Below are 21,903 nucleotides of genomic sequence, written 5' to 3'. Positions count from 1 at the left end.
GCCTGGGTGGCTCAGTCAGCTAAGCATCTGCCTTCGGCTCAGGTCATGATCTCAGAGCCCTGGGATCAAGCCCTGCATCACATCAGGCTCTCTCCTCAGCAGGGAGTCTGCTTCTCCCTCTGCTCACTCTCTCTCTCAAATAAATAAAAATCTTTATTTAAAAAATAAAAAAAATACAGTGCTGATCATAGCTCAGTATATTAATTTCATGACCTGGTGGGTTACAGCCCCTGGTTTGAAAACATTGCTTCCAGAGATGTCCTGGATAGAGTCAGAAAATAAGGACGCTGGGAGAATATGCCGTCCTACTTGTGGTTGGTAAGAGGGAGGTTGCAGGTGTTGGAGGTAAAGTCGTGTGGGAGGGGTGACCAACCAGTGTTTCTTGGTATGCGTGCGAGGTGGCGTGAAGATAATCAGTGGCAATACCAGTGAAGCCTTGAAGCTAAACTATTAGCTTATGTATATGGACAGCGGGGTCCCGTAAGGTGATGTTGAGAATTTGAGGTGTAAAGGAAAGCAGTCCTTGGAATGGATTGTGTCCCAGATAACATTACATTGTTCCCAGTGGACCCTTGTGCCAAATGACTTGACAGACTAGTTGATTGAAACCTACTCCTTCCCATTAGGTCCCAATGAACAAGTAACGTGTCAGCTGTTCCTATAGAATGCTGGTTGGGAGGGAGAGATGGACGTAATATATAAAAGTAGTGGGGTTTTTTGGGAGAATAATCATGAAAACTAGTTCAGAATTAATCTGAAAGCTCTTAAAATGTTTTATATACAATGCCTATTTCGCAGTAATCACAAGTGTGAGAAATTTGGTCAACAACCTTGCAGGTGTATCTTCTGTGGTGAAAGTACCAGGTGAACAAACTTACTGGCCATATTATCCTTGGCAAGAAATACATAAATGCTGTGTTTACCTGGTAGAAGTTTAGAAGAAACTTATTAAAAATGATCTGTAGGATTTTTTTTAAAGTTAAGGTGGCCTTTAGTCTGGCAGAAGAATATTTTGAAAGTAGTTGTGGCCTGTTGGGACATACTGTTTTCACACCTTTTTAGTACGACGTTATTGTCATAAAAGGAGTAATCCGTGCCTCTCTGTGTATTGATAACACACATCTGGGTATGCACTGCCTTTCAGTTTATTTCCAATCACTTCTGTATTGTTTTCATTCAACATTTCTCCAGAGAGTTGATCTGGAATTTGAGGTCCTCCTCAGGTTGTACAAATTTATGAGCCTACTGAGAGAGAACATGAAACATCTTCAGGAAGTAACTATAGTGTTTCAGAATCTGAGTTTGATGAATGCAAAGACCAAAGTAAATGTATGACGTTGTAATGAGGGGAAAACGTTAAAGGTGATCAAGAACATCATTTGTACATCAACGATGCCTCTGGTGGCTGCAAGCGAACTGCACAGAAGTGTGACCTGAGAGCCAGCCTGCTGCTACAGAGGACAACGATGTCCCTGAAAGCCAGAAATTGCTGGAACGAGGACTGGGAACATTATGAGCAGTGGGATTTGTTTACTAAGATTAATATGAAAATTTCAACACTAGTTGTCTAATAATTCTGCTTTCTAATGGAAACAGCAAAAAACCCGCTGTGTCATGTCAGCAAATGTAGTCTTCCTGTCCCTTCTTAATTTAAATAATTAACGATCTCCCCTTAGGGGAGAGGACCAGGGAGGAGAGACCCAGGGGAGGCTCAGGCTTTTCTACAGTCCTGCCTCTGCTAATGGATAGTCCCCTTCTCCCAGGACCAAGCTGATTGAGAAAGGCAGTTTGCTCCCTACAGACTAGGGTTTTAAATTCAGGTGTCCCAGTTACTTGTGAAGATGAGAATTTGCCGTCACCCTGCATCCTGCTTTGGGTTGGACTACACTGTCTGCTTGTGCTGGAATGATTCTTTGCGTTTTTCAAGTCAGATGTTAATTGAGCCTGCCAGATATTTTCTGCCCTTCATGATGCAAACAGGGAACTCTTTGGATAGGTACCAATAATTATATTTTTAAAACGTGGTCCACTTGTTTATCTAAAACTCCATTGTTGTACTTAATCTCATGCGGGATCTTATTTAATGTAACTTTCTTCAATTTCCTGTGATAACTCCTGAGATTCTTGTCCCCGCCCCTCCACTCCTGCGGCACGGCCTGTCACACACAGCTGTGTGTGCCTGCTCTCGTCTTGGGGAGCTTATCGTGTACACCATACTTAACCCCTTTCTTTCACTATTTTTAATCCGGTTCTGCTTTGGAAAATGTGTAAAAATCCTTTTAATCCCTTGTAACTCTTGCCCATTTACCTCTAGAAAAAATTACCGTCTGTTTTCTTCCTTCCCTCTGTCCATTTACAAGCCAGAAAACCCCCCAGTAGCCTACAGAAGGGTTTCAAAAGCCCACCAGCGTGCCTAGAAGTACTCTTCAGAAGCCCAAAAGAAGTTTCTTCTCTTTTTTCTCTCTTAATTAAATTTCTTTTGCTTCAAGCCATAGCATTCAATGTAAATAAGAATTTTCTTATTCCTTAAACTTAATAGTTTTTTCCTTGCTATTTCATCACATAAAATAGTTTTGCTGTGTTTTAAGCTAAATGCTCTTTATGAGCTCGTTTAGATAACGTGGTTTCTTTTGAACACAGTCCCTTTGCAGTGTGTGGGCTCCTGGATGACCCCTGCATCCTGTAGAGCACAGGCAGGCCTGTGGTTGGCTACCAGATAAATACGACAGAACTGTTTCTTAATTCCTGTTGAACTGTGTTTCCTGGTCGTTCGTGTATATAAGATTGAGATCTTGTGTTGTAGTATCTGGAGTGTATGAAAGTGCCCTTAGGGCATGTGAGTTTTAATTTCATTCATGTGTTCGGAAATGACAGTGTCTGCAGAGCCTCCGCCACCACACTGGTCTCGGTGGGCTAATGAGTTGGAGATGAGGTCTGATAACGTCAGACACTAAAAAGAAACAAAGCAGGATGGCAGTGATCGCTTTGACCGGTAGGGACTGGGCGCCACCATAGATGGGGCGGTCTTAGCGGAGGTTTCTCTGGAGAAGGGACATTTGATCCCAGACCAGAATAATGACAAAGTGAGTCATGTGCGGAGATCTGTGGAGATGGCTGAAACAAAGGGACGGGGGATGGGAGTGGGGCCTGGGCGGGTCTGGGCAGAGGGGCGGTGGCATAGAGAGGTTAGGGCGATAGGCAGAGCAGGGCCTGCACAGGGAGGGCCTGGTGTTGTGGGCCTTGGTTAGGAGTTGGGAATTTATTCGAATTGCAGTGAGGATTTTAAGCAGGGAGGTAACGTAATTGTCAAAAGCTCTTGGAGGCTGCTTTGTATAGAGAATGATTTCAGGTTTTAATAATTCCAGAAATACTTTGAGCTTGTGTGTTTAACTGCTCGTGAGGAGTAAAATGGGCCTGCCTACTTGGGGCTTTTTTAATTGTCTCCCCACAGCTTCCACTCTTAAACTGGTTTATTAATTCATTGATTTCTAAGTATGTAGGGCCTGCCTTTGTTGTGAAAACATGCCACCTATCAGCTACCCTCTGCACAGACTGGAGGAGGGCAAGCGCAACCTAAACCCCAGGGGCAGAAGGTTCCTGGTACAACCTCTCTCCCCGAAGATCTTTTGAGATGGAAGTTCAGTGAGACGCAGCAAGAGTGTGGAGCACGTGTTTAAAATTCGTAGTGCTCTGAGGGGCCGCCTGGCTGGCTCCGTCAGAAGAGCGTGCGACTCTTGATCTCAGGGTAGGAGATTCAAGCCCCACGTTGGGTGTAGAGATTACTTATAAATAAAATGTTGAGGTACCTGGGCGGCACAGTCCGTTAAGCAGCCGACTCCTGGTTTCAGCTTGGGTCATGATCTCAAGGCCGTGAGATCGAGCCCCACATGGGGTTCCACGCCCAGCAGGGAGTCTGCTTGAGATTCTCCCTCTGTCTCTGCCCCTCCCCCCCAAGCCCCTGTGCTCGCTCATGCGTGCACTCACTCTCTCTCTCAGATAATTAAATATTTTAAAACCATAGCATCTTTTAAAAATGTGCTCTGAGAATGTACGAGAGAAGAAAGGGTTTGGGGTGAAATTTGGGAGGGACCACTTCCGTCGTTTCCTGGACTATTCTTGCACTGTCTTTACGGAGTCCCCTGGTCTAAAGTCCTTGAGTAGAAATTATAGGTAACAAATGGAGGGGTGAGAACTTAGGGCTCTGGTTCTTGATTTCTTAGCACACAGCTCAATTATTAGCAGTGATTTTGTGAAGTCCAGAACATTTCTTAATTGTCTTCTGTGTGACAGACATCGCTAGGCCTTTTGACACGGAATGGTGAAGACAGGATTTCTACCTTCAAGGAGTTTTTTATGTTTTTTATTTTTTTAAAGATTTTATTTGACAGAGAGAGACACAGCGAGAGAGGGAACACAAGCGGGGGGAGTGGGAGAGGGAGAAGCGGGCTTCCCGCGAAGCAGGAACCCGATACGGGGCTCCATCCCAGGACCCTGGCATCGTGACCTGAGCCAAAGGCAGATGCTTAACGACTGAGCCACCCAGGCGCCCCTCAAGTAGTTTTTTAAATAAAGACTTCTGTTACGTATTCTCAGGTTCCCCTCTTTAAAAGCTGTACCTGGTAACATTTCTAACAGCCATATATGAAAGAGCCCAAAGAAATAAATCCTGTCTTACTAATTTCTGTATTAAAATTAATATCCACATTTCAGGGACACCGGAGGAAATTAGCTTAACTTAGACCTTATTTCAGAGTTTGTTTACCTTTAGCAGAATATGTGATATGCTTGTTGGTCAGTAATATTTGTTAATGGGACAAAAGTGTTTAATTCATAATAGCTTAATTGCTTAAATTGCTCTCGTATAAAGCAGATTAATGAAATTTATTTCCTTTTTAAAATTGCCCAGAAGTTAATTAAAAGGATGTGTTCTGATCCCAGTACTTTCTTTCTCTTCATCTTGTTAGAATGGGTTTTTTTGTAAAATAGTAGAATTAAATTTTTTGTTACCTTAATATGCCAATACATACTGAGCTTTTGCTCTCTTTTATAGGGAAATCCTCATTGACGATTCAGTTTGTTGAAGGCCAGTTTGTTGACTCCTACGACCCAACCATAGAAAACAGTAAGTATTGTTTGGAAGGGTTTATAAACTGAGAAGCCTGCATTCTTCACACAGACAGCCATTGTGTGTCCCTGGAGGCTTCCATGGCAGGGCTTATTGGGGTAAACCTATAGATCTCCAACTGGGGTCCCAAAAAGCTTCCAAAAGTTTGATCCAATTCACACTAAATGGGTTTTTATGGAGTGTCCAGATCCCACCATCTAGAAATTGTTATTCAGCCCCATAGGAATCCAGTCCTACAGTGAACCTCCTACCCCAGACTCTGCTTCAGGAAAACTAGAAGAGAGAGTACAGTCTTTCCCCCTCCTTCTCAACAGTAGCCCTTTTGAAGGATTCCGCACTTGAAAAGAAAGGACCAAAACACTCCAGACCCTTTGTTACCTTACTCTTACGGAATCGCTAGCCCTTCCCCCACCCCTACCCTCCCAACCCCTTCCAGTCCTGAAGAGTTGGAAGAAGGCTGTGGAGAAGTGAGTTGTTCTGGGACGGAGAGAGCAGTTGCAGCATGAAAACAAAGATGGCTCTAAAGTCTGTTGGCATTTCAGCCATGTGCGGAAAACACCAAAGAACAGGACCAGCCACAACCTTTACCTTGTCCGCTTTCAATCCGTGGTTTCAGAATCTTCCTGAAGGACTCTAGGACCATGAGAGTCTTGATTCTAGGATCATGGAAGAAAACCTGAAGCATTTCATCTAGGGAGGCTGGGTTTTTGGAAGCTGGTCTTGTTTCAAGCGATCTTAAAACCCTAAGTAGACCCTAGAACCAGCCGTCTCAGATTCTTGATACCTGGACTTAACCCAGGGTTTGTCACCAGGAACATACACATTTAAACATGGGATTCTTTAAAACCTGATGGGCATATTAGACATGAAGTTAACTTGTCAGGTTCATAAACTTCAGCAACTAGATTTGTAGACCTCACCTGCCCAGAGCTTGCAAGAGAGACTTCAAGAGAGGCTTACAGCAGGGGCTTGACAAACTATGGCCTATAGGCCAGAAAGACCCACTGCCCTTTTGTACAGTGCATGCGCAAAGAATGGTTTTTATATTTTTTAATAATTAAAAAAGTCAAAAGCATGGGGCACCTGGGTGGCTCAGTCGTTGAGTGTTTGCCTTCGGCTCAGGTCATGATCCCAGGGTCCTGGGATCAGGCCCTGAATTGGACTCTCTGCTCAGTGGGAGACCTTCTCCCTCTCCCACTCCCCACTCCCCCTGCTTGTGTTCCCCTCTCTGTGTGTCTCTGTCAAATAAATAAATAAAATAAATGTTTAAAAAAAAAAAGTCAAAAGCAGAATATTTGTGACCTGTGAAAGTTACGTGAATTTCACATTTCAGCGTCCATAAATAAAGTTTTATTGGAACACAGCCATGTGCATTCATTCATACAGTGTGGCTGCTTTTGTTCTCCAATAGCAGAGCTGTTGAATACTTGCAACAGAGACTGTTTGGCCCTTTACAGGAAGAGTTTGCCCACCTCTAACTTAAAATATGCACCTATCCTTCATGTCCTGGCATTCTGGTGGCAAGGAAGCCTGTTGGTTACTAACCCGACTCTGGGAAGACCGGGGTTTGAAAGTAACCTCTGTTGGTATCCGGAAAGGAGGAGTCCTGGCTACATACACATCCTGTGCTGATTTGTTTGGCTGTCACTTACAGAAGAGTATGCATGCCAGTGGGAGGAGCAGATTCATTTGAATGCTACGTGAACAAGTTTGGTGTTCTCTCTGTTGGAATAGAACACAAGAAAATTGTGGTCATGGCCTTAATATTTGCTACATGTAACTGTTTAGAATTGTGTGTCCTTAGAGATAAGCCTCATTTGGGCATTTTATTCATAGAATAATAGAATATAGTTTTTTTGGTAGGCCCTGCTCATAAAAGTGGTTCTTATAATTGTGTGTCGTCGTACCGCTTAAAGTTGAGGTGGAGGGAAAGTCATGTGTTGTATATAAATAGATTTTCTTTATATGTAAGTAATCGGTCCAGTGAATGTCCAGCCTTCTTACCTTGATACCGCAGAAATTGAATGAGGTGACCCTACTTTGAAGGCTGTCGACATCATCTTTAATTGTGTTTTTAATGTTTCCTATCTAATACTTAGTGTTCAGTAATAGACTTTTTCATCTCAAAAATGGACTAAAAATGTTTATTAAAGTCTTTAGGCAGGAGTGAAAGTGAATATCAGGGTAGATGAATGGCTTAAAAGTTCATGAGGCATATACAGACATGAGTTTCTGTTTACCATGCTTCTGACCGTCCAACCCAGCTAGAAACCCTTCCTCCACCTTATTCTCTGCTGTTTGGTCAAAAACACTGTTCAGTGATTACAGGGAATGAGAAATGGAACGGTTATCGTAAGCCTGCTGCTAACAAATGAATGGATGGTTTTAAGAAGCACTGCACTGTAAATCTGGAAATAATCCGGTAATTATTTTACACTTAACTTTATAACCTAGAACAAGGGGTTCATAACAAATATTCAGTGGTGACACAGCTCTATGAAGCATCACCACAAAAGCAAAAATTCTGGGACTGTGTCACCTTTTAAAACGGGATATAAGAGAATAACATCAATAAAACCATGTATTTTCTAGTTTGGGGAAATTTTTATACCAAAAATACTGCCTACACAAATGTGCTTTTATTTTCTACTGTATTGTTAATCTAACAACTCAATACAAAGCAAATTGCCATGGTGAAATTTAGTGGCAGTAGTTTATAAATTAAGGAGGAATGGCAATTTACAACTTCTGCCATCTCAAGGTGGTATTGTTGATGCACTAATAAACCTTCCCAGAAAATTGGAAAATTCTAATTAGGAGCTTTGCAGCATTATCAAGCATTGCATGGTGGGTGGGCTTCTTAGTAGGACATGAATTAGGAGTCCTCAATACACTTTAGTAACACAAATCTTACTTTATGAATTCCAAGTTGTAGAAATCTCTTGCCTTGCTTATCTTAGTAGGCTTTACCAGTAAGTAGCTATTAGTCGGCTCAGGGCAATTTCAGGATTTTCGGTTGGAAATTGGATTAATTTCTCTAGTGATTGAAAAAGGGAGGGGGAGGGAGAGAGGGTTCAAGGAAAGGGAGACGAGGAGAAAGCCAGCTCTCTGCTGCTGCAGGAGGTTGGACATAGAGCACGCAGAAGAATTGGTTCCTAGTTTATGGAACTGACAGATCTCTTATTACACTTCCTTTTTTTCTGTAGTAATAAGAAGAGGCAGTTTTCCATGACAGATGGAAGGGCCTCGATTTCATTTTACTGCTGTGCGTTGGAGGATTTACATCCTTTTTATGTGCAAGAATATACTAAAACATTGATTAATAATTTTGTTTCTTACATCTTATGTACAATTACATGTCCTCCCTTTTCACTCTAAGCTCCTGGCCAGTATTTCTCCCATCTCCTTGGCTGAGTCTTCATCTTCTGGACCTGGCAGCATAGGGTGCCCATGGGCTCCGACATCAGGCTCAGGCTTTCTCTGTGCTTGGGTCACCAGCAATCAGCCCCTCTCTCCAGGAATTTGCTGGTCTCACAGTAGCCCCAGCCCCACCCTCTGCCCCGAACTCTGGGCTTTTTTATTTAGCTGCCCTCGCTTCCCCTTGGGTGTAGGCTTCTTCGTTCCTGTCCTCCCCCATCCCCAGTGCTCCTCCCCCAGGCTTTCCCGAATTGGTAAAAGGCGATTCATAGGTCTTGCTCAGACCAAAAACCTTGGGAGTTGTCCTGCCTCTCCATCTTCTCACACCCTGCTTCCAGCCAGTCAGAGATCTTCTGGGCTCTACCTTTTACTACACCCAGAATTCCACCCTGGCTCTCCACTCCTCTCTGCCCCATTGATCCAGACCACCGTCATCTTCAGATCCCGAGTCTACATAGGCACTGTACTATGGGCTCCCACCAATGGCCTCTGTCTGCTCTCGTCCATTTCTGTTACAGCATAGTTAGAGCCATCTCTTTTAAGTATAAATCAGACCAAGTTACTCCCCTACTTAAAACCCTTGGTTTCCCATCACATTTAGAATAAAACTCTGAAGTCCTTACCATCTCCTCTAAGGTCTTCTGCCTCCTCCCCAACCTGATCATCTGCCCACTACTCTCTCAGCCTCTGCTCTGCCGACCTTCCTGCTTTTTCTCATGGCGCTTTGTCACTCGCTGTTTGACCTCCGCCTGGGTGCTCCTCTCCCAGATTAGAGGCCTGACAGTGTCTGGGTCTGCCTTCCTTCCCCGGGGCTGGAAGCTCACTGAGGTCAGCTGCAGTTTTTCGAGAGCACCCAGAACAGTGCTTCCGGGGATAATAGGTACTCAAGAAATAAATCTTGCATGAATGAATGATGTTTTCATAGTAATTACATTCTGCTTCGTAACCACAATTACTTAGTTCTAATTGGAGGTTACTTGTTCTATTGCTCACCGCTGTTACGTCCCTAATTTTCACCAAGTCTAAAATGCACATTTGGGGCTTACCTGACTAAGGTGTCAGTGGCAGGTATTCCCACAGGAATATCATGACTGCCCCCTGGCTGACAGTGATCGAAAGCGCAGTCGATGCAAGATGCATCCCAAGTTCAGAGAGGTGGCAATGTGGAAAAAAAAATACAGTAGACTTTTTTTCTTAGAATTGACGAAACCGAATATATTGGGTACTCCCGATCTTGAAATACTTGGATTCGGTTTTCATCTAATTTATTCCCTAAAGTGGTCGTCTCCATCAAGGGCCAAGAATGAGAGAAAGTGTGGCAACCCGCTTGGGTGGCCTGGTCTGTGATTTTTGCCCACCTGCTTCCCGCACCCCTGCTTGCACTAGGAGGCTACGATGCTAGCATAAGCATCCCTTTCTCTCCCTGTGGAACTCAGCATTCAGATAAGATCTCTTCTCTATCCCCCTTGTCACTTAAAGTTTTCTCTCCTGGTATTCCTGTGTCTGTTTCTGCTTCCCTTTTTGGCTGTGGGAGACCGTGGGCAACAGTGGGTCTTCTCCCAGCTGTGCAAGGGATAGATTCTGCTGCCCAGTTCTAGTCGAGTCGAGTGAGCAGCCAGGAGGTTGGAGCACTCGCATGTCTGAGACAAATGGCTAGGACCGGGGATGCAGAAGACATCAGTTCCCTTTTGTTGCCAGGGTTCCAGATGGTTACACTTTAATATTCTGTTACTATTAATAGTTCTTTCCTCTTTTGTCTACATTTGTTTGAAATCTGTCTCCTCAGAATTCTGAATTGACTTTTCCGGAAGTTACTTGAGTCTGGTTTTTTTTTCCCCCTTGGTAGGGAAAAGAAGTTGTCACAAAATTGCTTGGATCCTTAAGCTAAGTGGACATGATGGCTTCACGCAGAACACCTGTTCCATTGCTGTTTTATCTGTCAATAAAATTGCTAATTTTTTTATGTACTGAAAGTTCTCAACACTGCAGTTAATACTGGCTCTTTGTGCTCCGACACCAGACTTCCTATAAATTAATGAAGTTTTGTGCTTTGGGTTCATTCTAGATCTCAAACTTAATGTCATGTATTTCACTTTTTCACAAGAGGGATGCGTAGCCATAGAAAGAGCACTCAAATACCTTATAGGATATGAATTGTTGCCTAATTTCAGTTCCTTTAATAAAGGTTCAGGGCGTACTAAACCTTGATTTTCCATCAGTCAGCCAGTATTTCTTAGTTAAATAGTGGAAGTGGGGAAGAATCTGTAAACTCTGGGTGATCTGTTCCATTCTGTTTTATGGGATCTTTTTATGAACTTACTAGGGACTCTGCTTAGTTGGTCGTCAGTGTTCAAGCTTTAAGTGATCTTAAAGTCAACTTTTTAAACTAATATTTAATTCCTTTTTTCCCTGTAGCTTTCACAAAATTGATCACAGTCAATGGACAAGAATATCATCTTCAACTCGTCGACACAGCGGGGCAAGTAAGTCTCTGGTGTCTCAGAATCTTCTCGCTGTCCTTCTGTCTGGCAGTCCTGGCCCCGCCATCGATGCTTCAGCACAACAGCAATGCCAAGGAAACCCTTTGGGGTTTATTAACGGGCTGTCTACCGAGACATTTATGGCAGTTTTTCCAAATCATTAACTTGCTCTTCTACTTTAGAATTGTGTGAAATATACTCATAGCATTGGGAAGGTTTGTATTTATCCGTAGGATAGTGTATTTCTGTTTTCTAAACTTGCATTCTATATCAGAATCCTGTTAGTACTTTTTTCTTCCTTTCTAATATGTATGTTACATCAAGACAAAAGTAAGTCTTTTCCAGAGGAAAGGCATGAGAAAGGTATAGGGCAGAAAGGAGCTGGTTTATAGATAGGTCACATGATTACTAGATTAGGGAGTGTAGATTTGATTTGTAGATAGTAGGTAATTGCCAAAGATTAAGTAACCAAAAAAATAAAAATAAACCAACACCATAGTCACAGTTTAACATAGTAGGGATTTAAGGAATGGAAGACCAAGGGAATTGAGTAGAAGCAGTGGGTGAAAGGAATTCAGAGAACTTGAAGAGTACAAAGAAACCCCTTGACCCTGATGGCTGAACTTCCCCATTCCCATGGTGCCCAGTCCAGCCTTTACTAGAAACCGTTCTGTTGGGCTGAATCTATTCAACAGTTGCTGGATGTGGGGATGTTGGTCTTGAGTCCTTCCTTGCATCTTACAATCGACAAAGGATCAGACTAGCAGGAGGGTGCGTGTAGTGTAATCTGGTCTGCCATGTTAAATGGAGGCTTTTCTTCTGGAACCTGGGGAGATTGAGATAGACCTAGAATGGTGTGGCCTTCTTGTGGGTTTGGAATGAACTCTCCCTCTGCTTTATGTTTTGAAGTGAACACAGAAGCAAAGTGTAGCCCCCTAGTGAAGCAAGAAAACAGCTATATTGAGGGGGGGGTGAGCACTGAAGAAACCCTGGAGTTCCAATTCTGGAAGCTTCAAAGAAAATAAATGGGATGTGTATATCACAGAGATCTACCACGTGTCTCCCTCATTCACCCTACACATGCCCCCTGGTGGTGGGTATAATGGGCTTCCGTCACCAGGCCTCACGATGGCTGTCTTAGAGCTGAGCCGTCCTAGGCTCTTATTCTGCAGGGTACCTGTCAGTGACAGAAAGGGGGTATGGAGCTTAAAGGAACAAGGGGAGTGGTAGAAGTCTTCATAGGGGAGTGAGGATGTGGAGGACGCAGCTTATTTTAGAAGTTAACCATAGAAGAGCCTCTGGGATAAGACATTGTATTGGATTCTCAGAGTTTGTATCTTTTATGGTTAAGGTGACTGTAATTTATTGCCTAAAACAAGACACTTTTAAGAGTGAAAGGAGTCCTGGTAATAATTATGCTGGGACAGCAGGTGTTGAATGATAGTGTCCTGGGCGAAGAAATACGGCCACATCGTTCATAGTGGGCCTCTGACATCAAGATTTGGGTTTGCTTTTTATATCTTCATTTTGATTTTCATTAAGATTCTGGAAAGTGGGGATGAGGATGTAAACTGGCAAATCACTTTCATGTGATGTTACTGCAGAAGGACATTTTGTAGGAGGCCAGAAGGAGAACCAGTATTTCAGAGTTGTTGGAATGTGGCTCTGCAGTCACGCTGCTGGGGCTTGAATCCTGGGGTTTTTTTTACTAACCAGCTGACCTTGAGAAAGTTATGAACCTTTCTGTGCCTCAGATTCTTCATCTGTAAGTTGGCAATGTAGTGCCTGCCTTCATAGAACTGTTGCATGGTCCAGAGGGGATGTGTGAGCTTCACGAGGATTTGGTCCTTAACTTGTAGATCTTTGATGCTTCCAAGACCAGAGGAGTGCCTAGCATGGCAACTTGATGTTGATGTTAACAAGACACTGAATGGAATAGTGTGGGTGTCGCTTATACTTGGAGTAGAGCTGTCCTTGAAAACATTTTTCTGGAGAGAAAATTTCTTTATGTTGACACCTTATCAAAATAGAAGATGTGTTCCTCTAGGGTTCTATTTTGCTCTAAAGTCTAAATGTACACTGGAGCATCACATGCCTTTAACTCTTTTAATAGAATAATAAAGGATGCCCCCCTGCAAAGAAGCAGAGATCTCGGGGAGTGAATATATGGTGTGAGGGATGGCAAAGGCAGGGTCAGTGACTAGCTCTGCTTGTCTTGCTCTTACTGCCAGATAAGAATAGTTAGAGAATTTTTGCTCAGAATATTTCAGTTGGGAGACTATGGAATAGAAAGAAGGTGATGTTTGTATTTGTGATCCGTGATTATGCGATGCACGCATTTCCTTGTGCTGTAGAACCACGTACACCTCGTTCGGTAGCAACTGGATGAGATGTCACATTTACAGCTGCTCCAAGAGCTGTTTCTAAAATTGGATTCTGGGGTGCCTGGGTGGCTCAGTCGCTAAGCATCTGCCTTCAGGTCAGGTCATGATCCCAGGGTCCTGGGATCGAGCCCCGCGTCCAGCTCCCTGCTGAGCAGGCAGCCTGCATCTCCCTCTCGAACTCCCCCTGCTTGTGCATGCGCTGTCAAATAAATAAATCTTAAAAAAAAAAAAATCATTAAAATAAAAAAAGAAAATTGGATTCTGCTGGGCTGGGGCTGAGACCCCCCCCCCAGTGGCAGGGGGAGATGATGAAGAAAGGACAGATCCTGTCACTGCCATCTAGAGCACATTTGTTCACTGGTATACACGTTTTAGGAGTAAAATTGTAGCAACATGATGGCAAGTCCTATTTACTTAGTAGTTTATATCGTAGCTGGTTTCATTGCCCAGCAAGGGATGATGATGAACATAGTTAAATACAGGTCGATTATTTTTAGTTTGCATGAAAGATTTTGTTTGGGCCTAATTTAAGTAGACTCAGTGACAAGTGAGTCAGTGGCAGTCGTGTTTATAATGTCAAATCCCCCTTTAAAAAAAAAAGTATTAAGTTCCAGTTTTTTAGAAATAGTACTAAATGCACATGTTACAGAAACAAAATAGCGCAAAACGGTAAATAGTAAAACTGCGGTCTTTCCCCCTCTGGCGGCATTAGCTCCACCCTCCGAGAGCAGCCCCATCACCAGTTTCTGGTATATGCTTCCCGGATACTGTCTACATGAACATACAGATAGAGTTGGCCTTTTTTTCTTTTTCTCGCTTGAAATGAGGTATCTGCGTGTCTCCATCTTGGAGATGATCCCATAGCCATACATACGGCCTCGGTTTTCCTCCCCGTGGCTGCATAACACGGTGCCGTTTGGCTACAGCATGCACTGACGACTGACGGACACGTACGTGGTTTCCAGTCTTGCTGCCGCCAGCCCGGCGGTCAGCGTCTGGCGTCCTTGTGGGCCGTGCGCGCATGCGTGTAAGAGCACGGCCTCGCCGGCAGTTAGGTTTTCACCCGCAGGGAGCGAGTGCGCGCGCTCAGGTGCGCGCGCGTCTGCGCAGTGTTTAGCAAATCTCGTTACCTGCCACTGCACTACGTGGGGAAGAGTATCCCGGTTAATAAGTATTTTTTTTCTCATGAAGGAGTTGGAGCGTATTTTCCTGTTTGAGGGCATTTGTATTTCCTTCTCTGGGAGTTCTCCTGTCCGTGTACTTTGCCCTTTTTCTCTTGGGCCGACCGTCTTGGCTTATTGGTTTGAGAGACCCCTTCATAATGCGCAGAAAATCAGCATTTTATGGGACGGGAGCCTCAAGGTTTTCGTTTGTTTTCAGTCTACGGTTTTTGTTTGAAAGGCTTTTAGTCATGAAGAACTTTCTGATAGTTGAATTTATTAATTTCTTCAGCTGATTAATCAACATACTATTCCTTTTTGAGAGCGAGAGAGAAAGCACGAGTGGAGAAGGGGAGAGGGAGAAGCAGACTCTCTGCTGAGCAGGGAGCCCGACGTGGGGCTCAATCCCAGGATCTAGAGATCACAACCTGAGCCGGAAGGCAGTCACTTAACCAACTGAGCCACCCAGGTGCCCCCCGTGGTACTTTCTAACTGGTGGTTGCTTGCACCACGCCTCTGAAATACAATGACTCGTTTCTGTATTTCCATGTCTTCTCTTCAGGGAAAAGGTGGTTTGAACTCTGGATATACTGTAGCTCAGCTGGTGACTAAAATCATTGGGAATTTTGTTTTTAATCTGGATTTAAAGACCTATCATTCCATTAACAAAAATGCATTCTCAGAATTTAAAATGAACTCAATGAAACTAATATGAAACTGATAATGAAAACAAAGGTTTTATTTTGCAAATGTGGTTAAACCCTGAGATGTAGAAACGCTGTCTTCTGATGAATGATTACTATTGATGATATCAAAGAGTTGAGAGTAAAATTTAATTTTCCTTTGATTTTTATTTTTTAAAGATACTTTCTTACTATGGTAAATAGTAATAATTTGGGGCAGTAATTCAGGGCCATCATGAACATTAGTTGTAATCATACTGTGGAATTGCAAAGTTAACAGAGACAGTTACTTGATATAATGATGGTTTGACCTGATTTTCTGTAATAGTGCTTAGAATAAGTGGCATGTTGATACTTATATTTCAACAGAGAATAAAATGTTTTATACCAGGCAGTGGCATTGTACTAAGACACACTGCATTGATACTAGACCTTTAGTTTGCTTTAATAATTCTAAAGCTGAGTTTTGAGTTTCCTAAAGCTGCTTTATGAAACTGGGTACTGATACATTGTTATATAATGTGTACCTTTGTTTTTAATTCCTAAACTTGCCCAATAAATAACTCACTTGATCCTCAGAAGTCTGGGTACACCGGGTCTAGCGTTTTGATTTTCTCCTCTCTCCTTGCCCTCTCAAGTGCTGGGGACAACCCACTAATGACCAATAGACTGGCACTCGGGCCGTTGTGACTTACATGCAGAGAATAGGTTTAATGAGGACGTAACAGTTTTAGATAGGAAAATACAGATTTATGGAATAAACCAGAAGCACTCATGAATTTCCCATGAGAACTAAAGTTCTGGACTTTTTCTCCATAAAAGATCTCTTGGTGCTTTTCGCTTCCTATAAGATCACAGGACCTGTTGTCTTGTCGTTCCTTCCATCCTGTTTCCCCAGGAAGTGCAGAAGTTACTAGCCTTCTCCCCAAAAGTCTTAGAATAGCCAGAGTCGCTTTTCGAATGTTGGCTTAAAGCAATTATCAGCCCCAAACCAGTCTTAAGTAAGTCCTAAGTGTGTAGGCTGTGTTTCTAGGAGAATATTCTAATCCACTTTTTGTTTCCTTTGATTTCTTTGACCAGGTCATGTGTGAAAAACTTTGGGTACAGATTGTTTGTTATGCTACATGAAGACTTCTACTCAAATGGAATTATTTTTTCTCCCACAGGATGAATACTCCATCTTTCCTCAGACATACTCCATAGATATTAATGGTTACATTCTTGTGTATTCTGTTACATCAATCAAAAGGTAGGACTCACTCTTGCTGCTTGCTTGAGTTTGTTTGCTCTGCATAGATAGCATTCATTGTTTTAAAGGATCAGTGATGGAATTGGTTATAGTAACAGTCAGACTTACCAGACTAAATGTTTTTCAGTGATTGTCTTGTGGAGCAAATAGGTTGTTAAGGGAGAAAAGAGTATCCCAGTAGACGTTCTCTGACACTGATAGAATAAAAACTATATTTCTTCCCTCCAGCTGCCTAGATAGTGATTGCACATGATCTGAGCTCTTCCGCTAATGGAAATGGGGACTGCATAAATTGATTTACTTTTTGTATGTTCTCACGTATTAATGTGGATCACAGGCTGACTGCTAGGGCCCTCTAGCTAAAGAACATCCTACAAATAGAGATTAAAATTCGTGTTTATGTGATTTGTCAGCCAAGCGTTAGACTTTCCCATTTAAATATCTCACCTATTTCATTTTGAATATTCTCAGTAAGGGTTACTCGGTGTCAAATACATGCACACGCGAAGAAAGATTTGTAGGAAAGAATTAAGGAATTCCTTGTGTTCAGGTTATTTTATATTAAAATGGTGAGTCGATAACATTATATATTTTTCCCATGATAAACATTATATAAGAAACATTTAAAAACATCAGCACTAAGATGGTTGTCTTATTTCATGTTTCTGTTTTACAGTTTTGAAGTGATTAAAGTTATTCATGGCAAATTGTTGGATATGGTGGGGAAAGTGCAGTAAGTAGTAACAGTTTCTCTCTTTTGTTAGATACACTCATTGTAGTTCTGTCCTCTGAACAATAAGATCTGGCACTGACTAGTTTCCTTTGGCTTTTTTGTCTCACATTACTAGAATACCTATTATGTTGGTTGGGAATAAGAAAGACCTTCATATGGAAAGGTATGTAACTTCTGAATAATTGATTTATAAAATCAAGTCTGAGATAATGTCTGCACTAAAGTACCTTTTGTAATTATGTTCTCGTGGTGAAAATATTCTTAGGTGTAGCATATCTGTGTTCAGAAATATGGCAATGAGTGTACCCAGGCAGGAGCAAAACCAATATAAAATCTCACCCGTCCTGACCATTGTTTTCTCTAGAAAAGAGGGAGCAAAAGTGGTAGGAAATTAGCTTTGGATTCTTCCACCAATTTGTGCCAAGTGGACTCTAAAGAGACCACAGAAGCACTCATTCATTCAACAAATAGTTTCTGAGTACTGCAGCCAGGATTAGGTCAGCGAACAGGGCCGCGGAGCCCAGTCTGGAGACGAGGAGGCTCACCAGCTGGATGCCCACCGCCTGCACGCAGCAGAGTTGAGCTGTGGGCCCCTTCACGGCTGCCCTTCCTCGGGTGCTCACAGCCCAGCTCGCTGTGAAATAGTCTGTGTCCTGGGTACTGGAAAACACAGTCGTGTTCTCTGAACCTCGAGGGCTTGCTGGAGCATGGGTAACCCCGAAAGGCCACGTCTGTCCCGTTCCCCAACTTAGGCATTATTAAAATGCTCCTCCGTGGTACACACTGGATGATAAGATTGAGCAGAGAGAATTCTTCTGCGTTACAAGAAAACAGTTGATAAAAGCGGAGCCTGGTTTGTTAATAATTATAGATGTTTTCTAAATAAAGAGCGCAGTACATTAATTAGAATTTTCTTTTTCCTCTAGGGTGATCAGTTATGAAGAAGGGAAAGCGTTAGCAGAGTCTTGGAACGCGGCTTTCTTGGAATCTTCTGCTAAAGAAAATCAGGTACCAGTTTTGTAGAACTCCTTTCGTGCTGCAGCCGTCAGTCCCAGGCCTCTGTCCCCTCAGTCGGCCAAGCCCCGCCCTCCCGGCCACTCCTGTTTCACCTGTGTCCTTCCTTCCACCCCTCTCGTGTCAGCCTTTGGGTTGCTATCAGGATTCTGCTTACGAAGGGACCTAGAATATTTGTAGGATAAACAGAAGTTAAGAGTGAAGGAAAGACTACTTTGTGAACACAGATTATTATTATTTTTTTTTTATATTAAAGGCTGGTACAGAAGTAAGTCCAGACATAGAAAAGAAACTAGAATGATCTTAAATCATTCTGGCAATAATTTTGTGCCTACACCAAGCCCCTTTCTCTGTAGGATGAAACGGAGTGTGGTGGCTGTATTGTTTCTCACAAAGGAACTATTAAGAACCGTTTTACAGGCCTCTGTTCCCAGGTCAGCCTGGCAGATGTTCCGTTAAAGGCACATCCTAGGAACGCTGTCAGTTGTATCTGCGAAGGCTTCACACAGCCCCTTTCCTTTTCCTCCCAAGGCCTTACTGTAGCCCCGCAGTGCCCCAGCTTGCCTCCTGCCTCCATTTTCTCTGCAGTGTTTCTCTGCGGCCACTAACTTCCTAAAGCTGCATGTCAGATGGTGTCGCCCTCTGCTAGAAAGCCTGTCAGTGGGTTGCCTGTTGTCTAGAGAACAGACTCAGAGCCCTTAGTGATTCGGAGGGTGGGCGAGATTGGTGCTCTTCCAGTTCCTCTTGTTGCGTCCCCGTCCTTTCTCGGTCCTTCTCAGGCATGACAGAGTGCACCCGCCACCTTCCCCACGGGGGACACTTGCCCAGTGCGCCCATCCCTCCTGCTCTCCTCGGACCTCAGCTGTCCTTTCTCAATTCGCCACTTACATCCGTACGGTGCTTTACAGTGTTTAAAGTCTTTTCCACTTGTTCTCTTGTTTGATGTTCAAATAAGAGTAGTTGATGTTCGTGTCTGTGAGGAAACTTCAGTAAGGGTGACTGGCACATCGTGGGTAAGGATGGCTGGCACACTGTAGGCCTGGTGCCCGTTTTCCCCACCTCTGCCACTTTTCCCCTGGCCCTCAAGGTTCTTTTCTCTTATCCCCCATAATTCGTTCCGAAATCCAAGATGTGTCGTTTACCTTTGTATTCTCCATAATGTCTAGCACAGCGGACTCTGTCGGCACACCTGTCTGGTAGGTGCTTAGTCAACCCAGGAACCCCTTGACAGTCAGATCCCTTTGTTCCTGGGTTCAGATGATGAGGGAGATTAAATCTGTGTAATTGGTTCCCAAGTGCCAGGTAACAAGGGATTTGTGTGACTCTGCTCAGCTCTTGAGTGCAGACAGTAAGAATTCAGATACCAAGAGTTGAGATAGTAAGAGATACCTTCATTTCCTAATGGAATTAAATCAAGCATTTATTGGGTGTCTGATCTGTCCTTAAAATCATTTAGTTGCACTATCTCATTTTGGAAGTGAGTGTAAGATCCAAGGAGGTCAGTGAGTTGTGTAAGATCACTCTATTTATATGGCATAAGAATTAGGACTAAAGTTTAAATCTAACCACAATTTGGTCCTCTCTCCTCTCTACACCATGTTTTCCGATGGATTTGGAGAGAAGGCCTCGTGCATGACCAAAGCATAATAGAGATTAAAGTATTCTTGGGGTGGGTTACAGATACAGACTGTCTGGATTACAGAGTGTGTGTGTCAACCTGGCTTGGAATCTGGTTCCAATTTTACCTTTTACAAGGTAAAAACCTTGTAAAAGACACATTTGGTCCATTGGAGAGATTTTATTATGTTCTGTATATATTAGGGAAATAATGTTAATTTCCTTAGATGCAGTGATGGTATTGGAATTATGAAGAGAATAGGAAATGCATTTTTTAGGAAATGCAAACCAAAGTGTTTAGGAGCCAGGTTTCATAATGTCTGCGACTTACTTCCAAATGGGACGGATGGGTGGATGGACCAAGAGAGGGCAAGCAAATACAGTAAAAATGTTAACATTTGCTGAATCTAGAATAGTGGGGCTGGGTGATTATTGTACAGTTCTTTCCTTTTTTCTATATGCTTGAAATTTTGCATAATCAAGATTTGAAGGTGGTCAGAAGAAAAGAACTTCCGCTTAGAAGATCAGTAAGTCTGCAGCATGGTGGGCTACAGTTAACGATACTGTGTTGTTTTTGTTTGTATTTGGAAGTTGTCGAGAGAGTAGGTCGTAGAAGTTCTCACCGCCAGAAAAAAGAATCGTAACTTGTGGCAGTGGGTGTGAACTGGACTTGCTGTGGGGCTCACTTCTCAGTATCTACAAACACCGAATCGTTGTGTCATACACGCAAACTCAGTGTTGTAGGTCAGTCATACCTCATTTAAAAAGTGTTTTTCCGGGTGGAGAAGTGCAGTTGAATGGCCCCGGCTGTCTTGGTTCTGTTTGCTGACTTTACTCTTTCTCTCTGGTGAAGGTCTGGGGGTCCTGACGCAGTTGTTCCATCGGACACGGTCCTTACATAGGTGGCAGCAGGACTGTGGCACTGTTGTTTGTGCGAGGGCAGCCCCGCGTGTTCCCACCGGCAGCCCCGGATGCGTCGGTAGCTTGTGGGCCCTCCTCCAGCGTGACTAGGGGGCTTTGCCCAGGAAGGCCCACCGCCTGGGGTTAATGTAGCTTTCTGACAATGACCTGTGATGGTTTGCTGGAGCTGCGTTATTACGCCACTGCAGGGTTTCAGGGTGCGGGCCTCCGCCGTCTGGTTCATGCCGTACTTCACTGTAGCTTCCGGTTTGTGACGTGCTCTCCGTCGGGTCACTCTTTAATCTTGGCGCTTCCTTTAGAAGGTAGCATGGTGCTTTCCGAAGACCCAGATAAAACGTGAATCATGCTGAAGGCTCAGAGCTAAAGAGAAAGGATTCCAGCTACTGTGATTCTTTTCAGTTTTGATATATTTAGCAAATGGATCTGATAGTGGCCAAACATGTCCAGGAAGGCAAGGGTCCCGTACGGCCACCTCACAGAGCTCAAGCCAGAGAAGCACGAAGATGAGGTGACGCGCTCGCCATCTGTTCTGTTCTTGCGCTGCCCTCAGACCAGCAGGTTCCTCATTAGACGGGAAATGCATCCTTTAAGGCGAGAAGATCCTTGTGCCCAAATCAGGTAAATACAGCAGTGACATGCAGTTCTTGGGACACTGACGACCTGAGCATTTATCTCAAAGGCATGCCTAGAGATGTCTCTGCTCTCTGTCACGCTCCCGTACTCCTGCCCACATGGTCTTGGAATGTGCTGAAGGGCATCAAGAGACCCTAAGCCTGGCGAGTCTGTCCCCACCCACAGGGGAGAAACCAAGTAATTCTAATCCCTTACACTAGAGGTGTAAGTGATTCTAACCCACACATGTGCCAGAATGCTTGCTGCTCTTGGTCTAGAGCAGGGAGAGGATTTGCCGATGTAGTAAAGACACGTGCGTGCACACACACCACACACCAGTAGTCATGTGATTAGAGACCAGTCTGTGTGAACTACTCAAGTTTTTTATTTATAATTTTTCATATAGCTTATTTGTCATCTGTATTACTTACCTAAGTAATACAAATTCAGTGGACTTTGTTAACAGAGTGCTTGGTGGAAAAAATGATCAAGTCAGTGAGAATCCTGC

At 43.4% G+C, this 21,903-nt stretch overlaps 1 protein-coding gene across 1 annotated transcript in view; it reads left to right on the top strand.

Moving 5' to 3' along the window:
* RHEB (Ras homolog, mTORC1 binding) overlaps window positions 1-21,903 on the top strand; it is a 40,176-nt gene that overhangs the window by 16,040 nt on the left and 2,233 nt on the right. Inside the window, exons 2-7 of the mRNA XM_027573553.2 lie at window positions 5,051-5,122; window positions 10,958-11,025; window positions 16,416-16,498; window positions 17,175-17,231; window positions 17,347-17,394; window positions 18,158-18,239. Of these exons, the coding sequence (XP_027429354.1) occupies window positions 5,051-5,122; window positions 10,958-11,025; window positions 16,416-16,498; window positions 17,175-17,231; window positions 17,347-17,394; window positions 18,158-18,239 (410 nt within the window). The remainder of the gene's footprint in view (window positions 1-5,050; window positions 5,123-10,957; window positions 11,026-16,415; window positions 16,499-17,174; window positions 17,232-17,346; window positions 17,395-18,157; window positions 18,240-21,903) is intronic.

The sequence above is a fragment of the Zalophus californianus genome, chromosome 12, assembly GCF_009762305.2.
Source record: "Zalophus californianus isolate mZalCal1 chromosome 12, mZalCal1.pri.v2, whole genome shotgun sequence".
NCBI classification, from domain to species: Eukaryota; Metazoa; Chordata; class Mammalia; order Carnivora; family Otariidae; genus Zalophus; species Zalophus californianus.
Note: the sequence above shows the minus strand (reverse complement) of the source record. Positions and strands in the feature narration are given on the sequence as shown.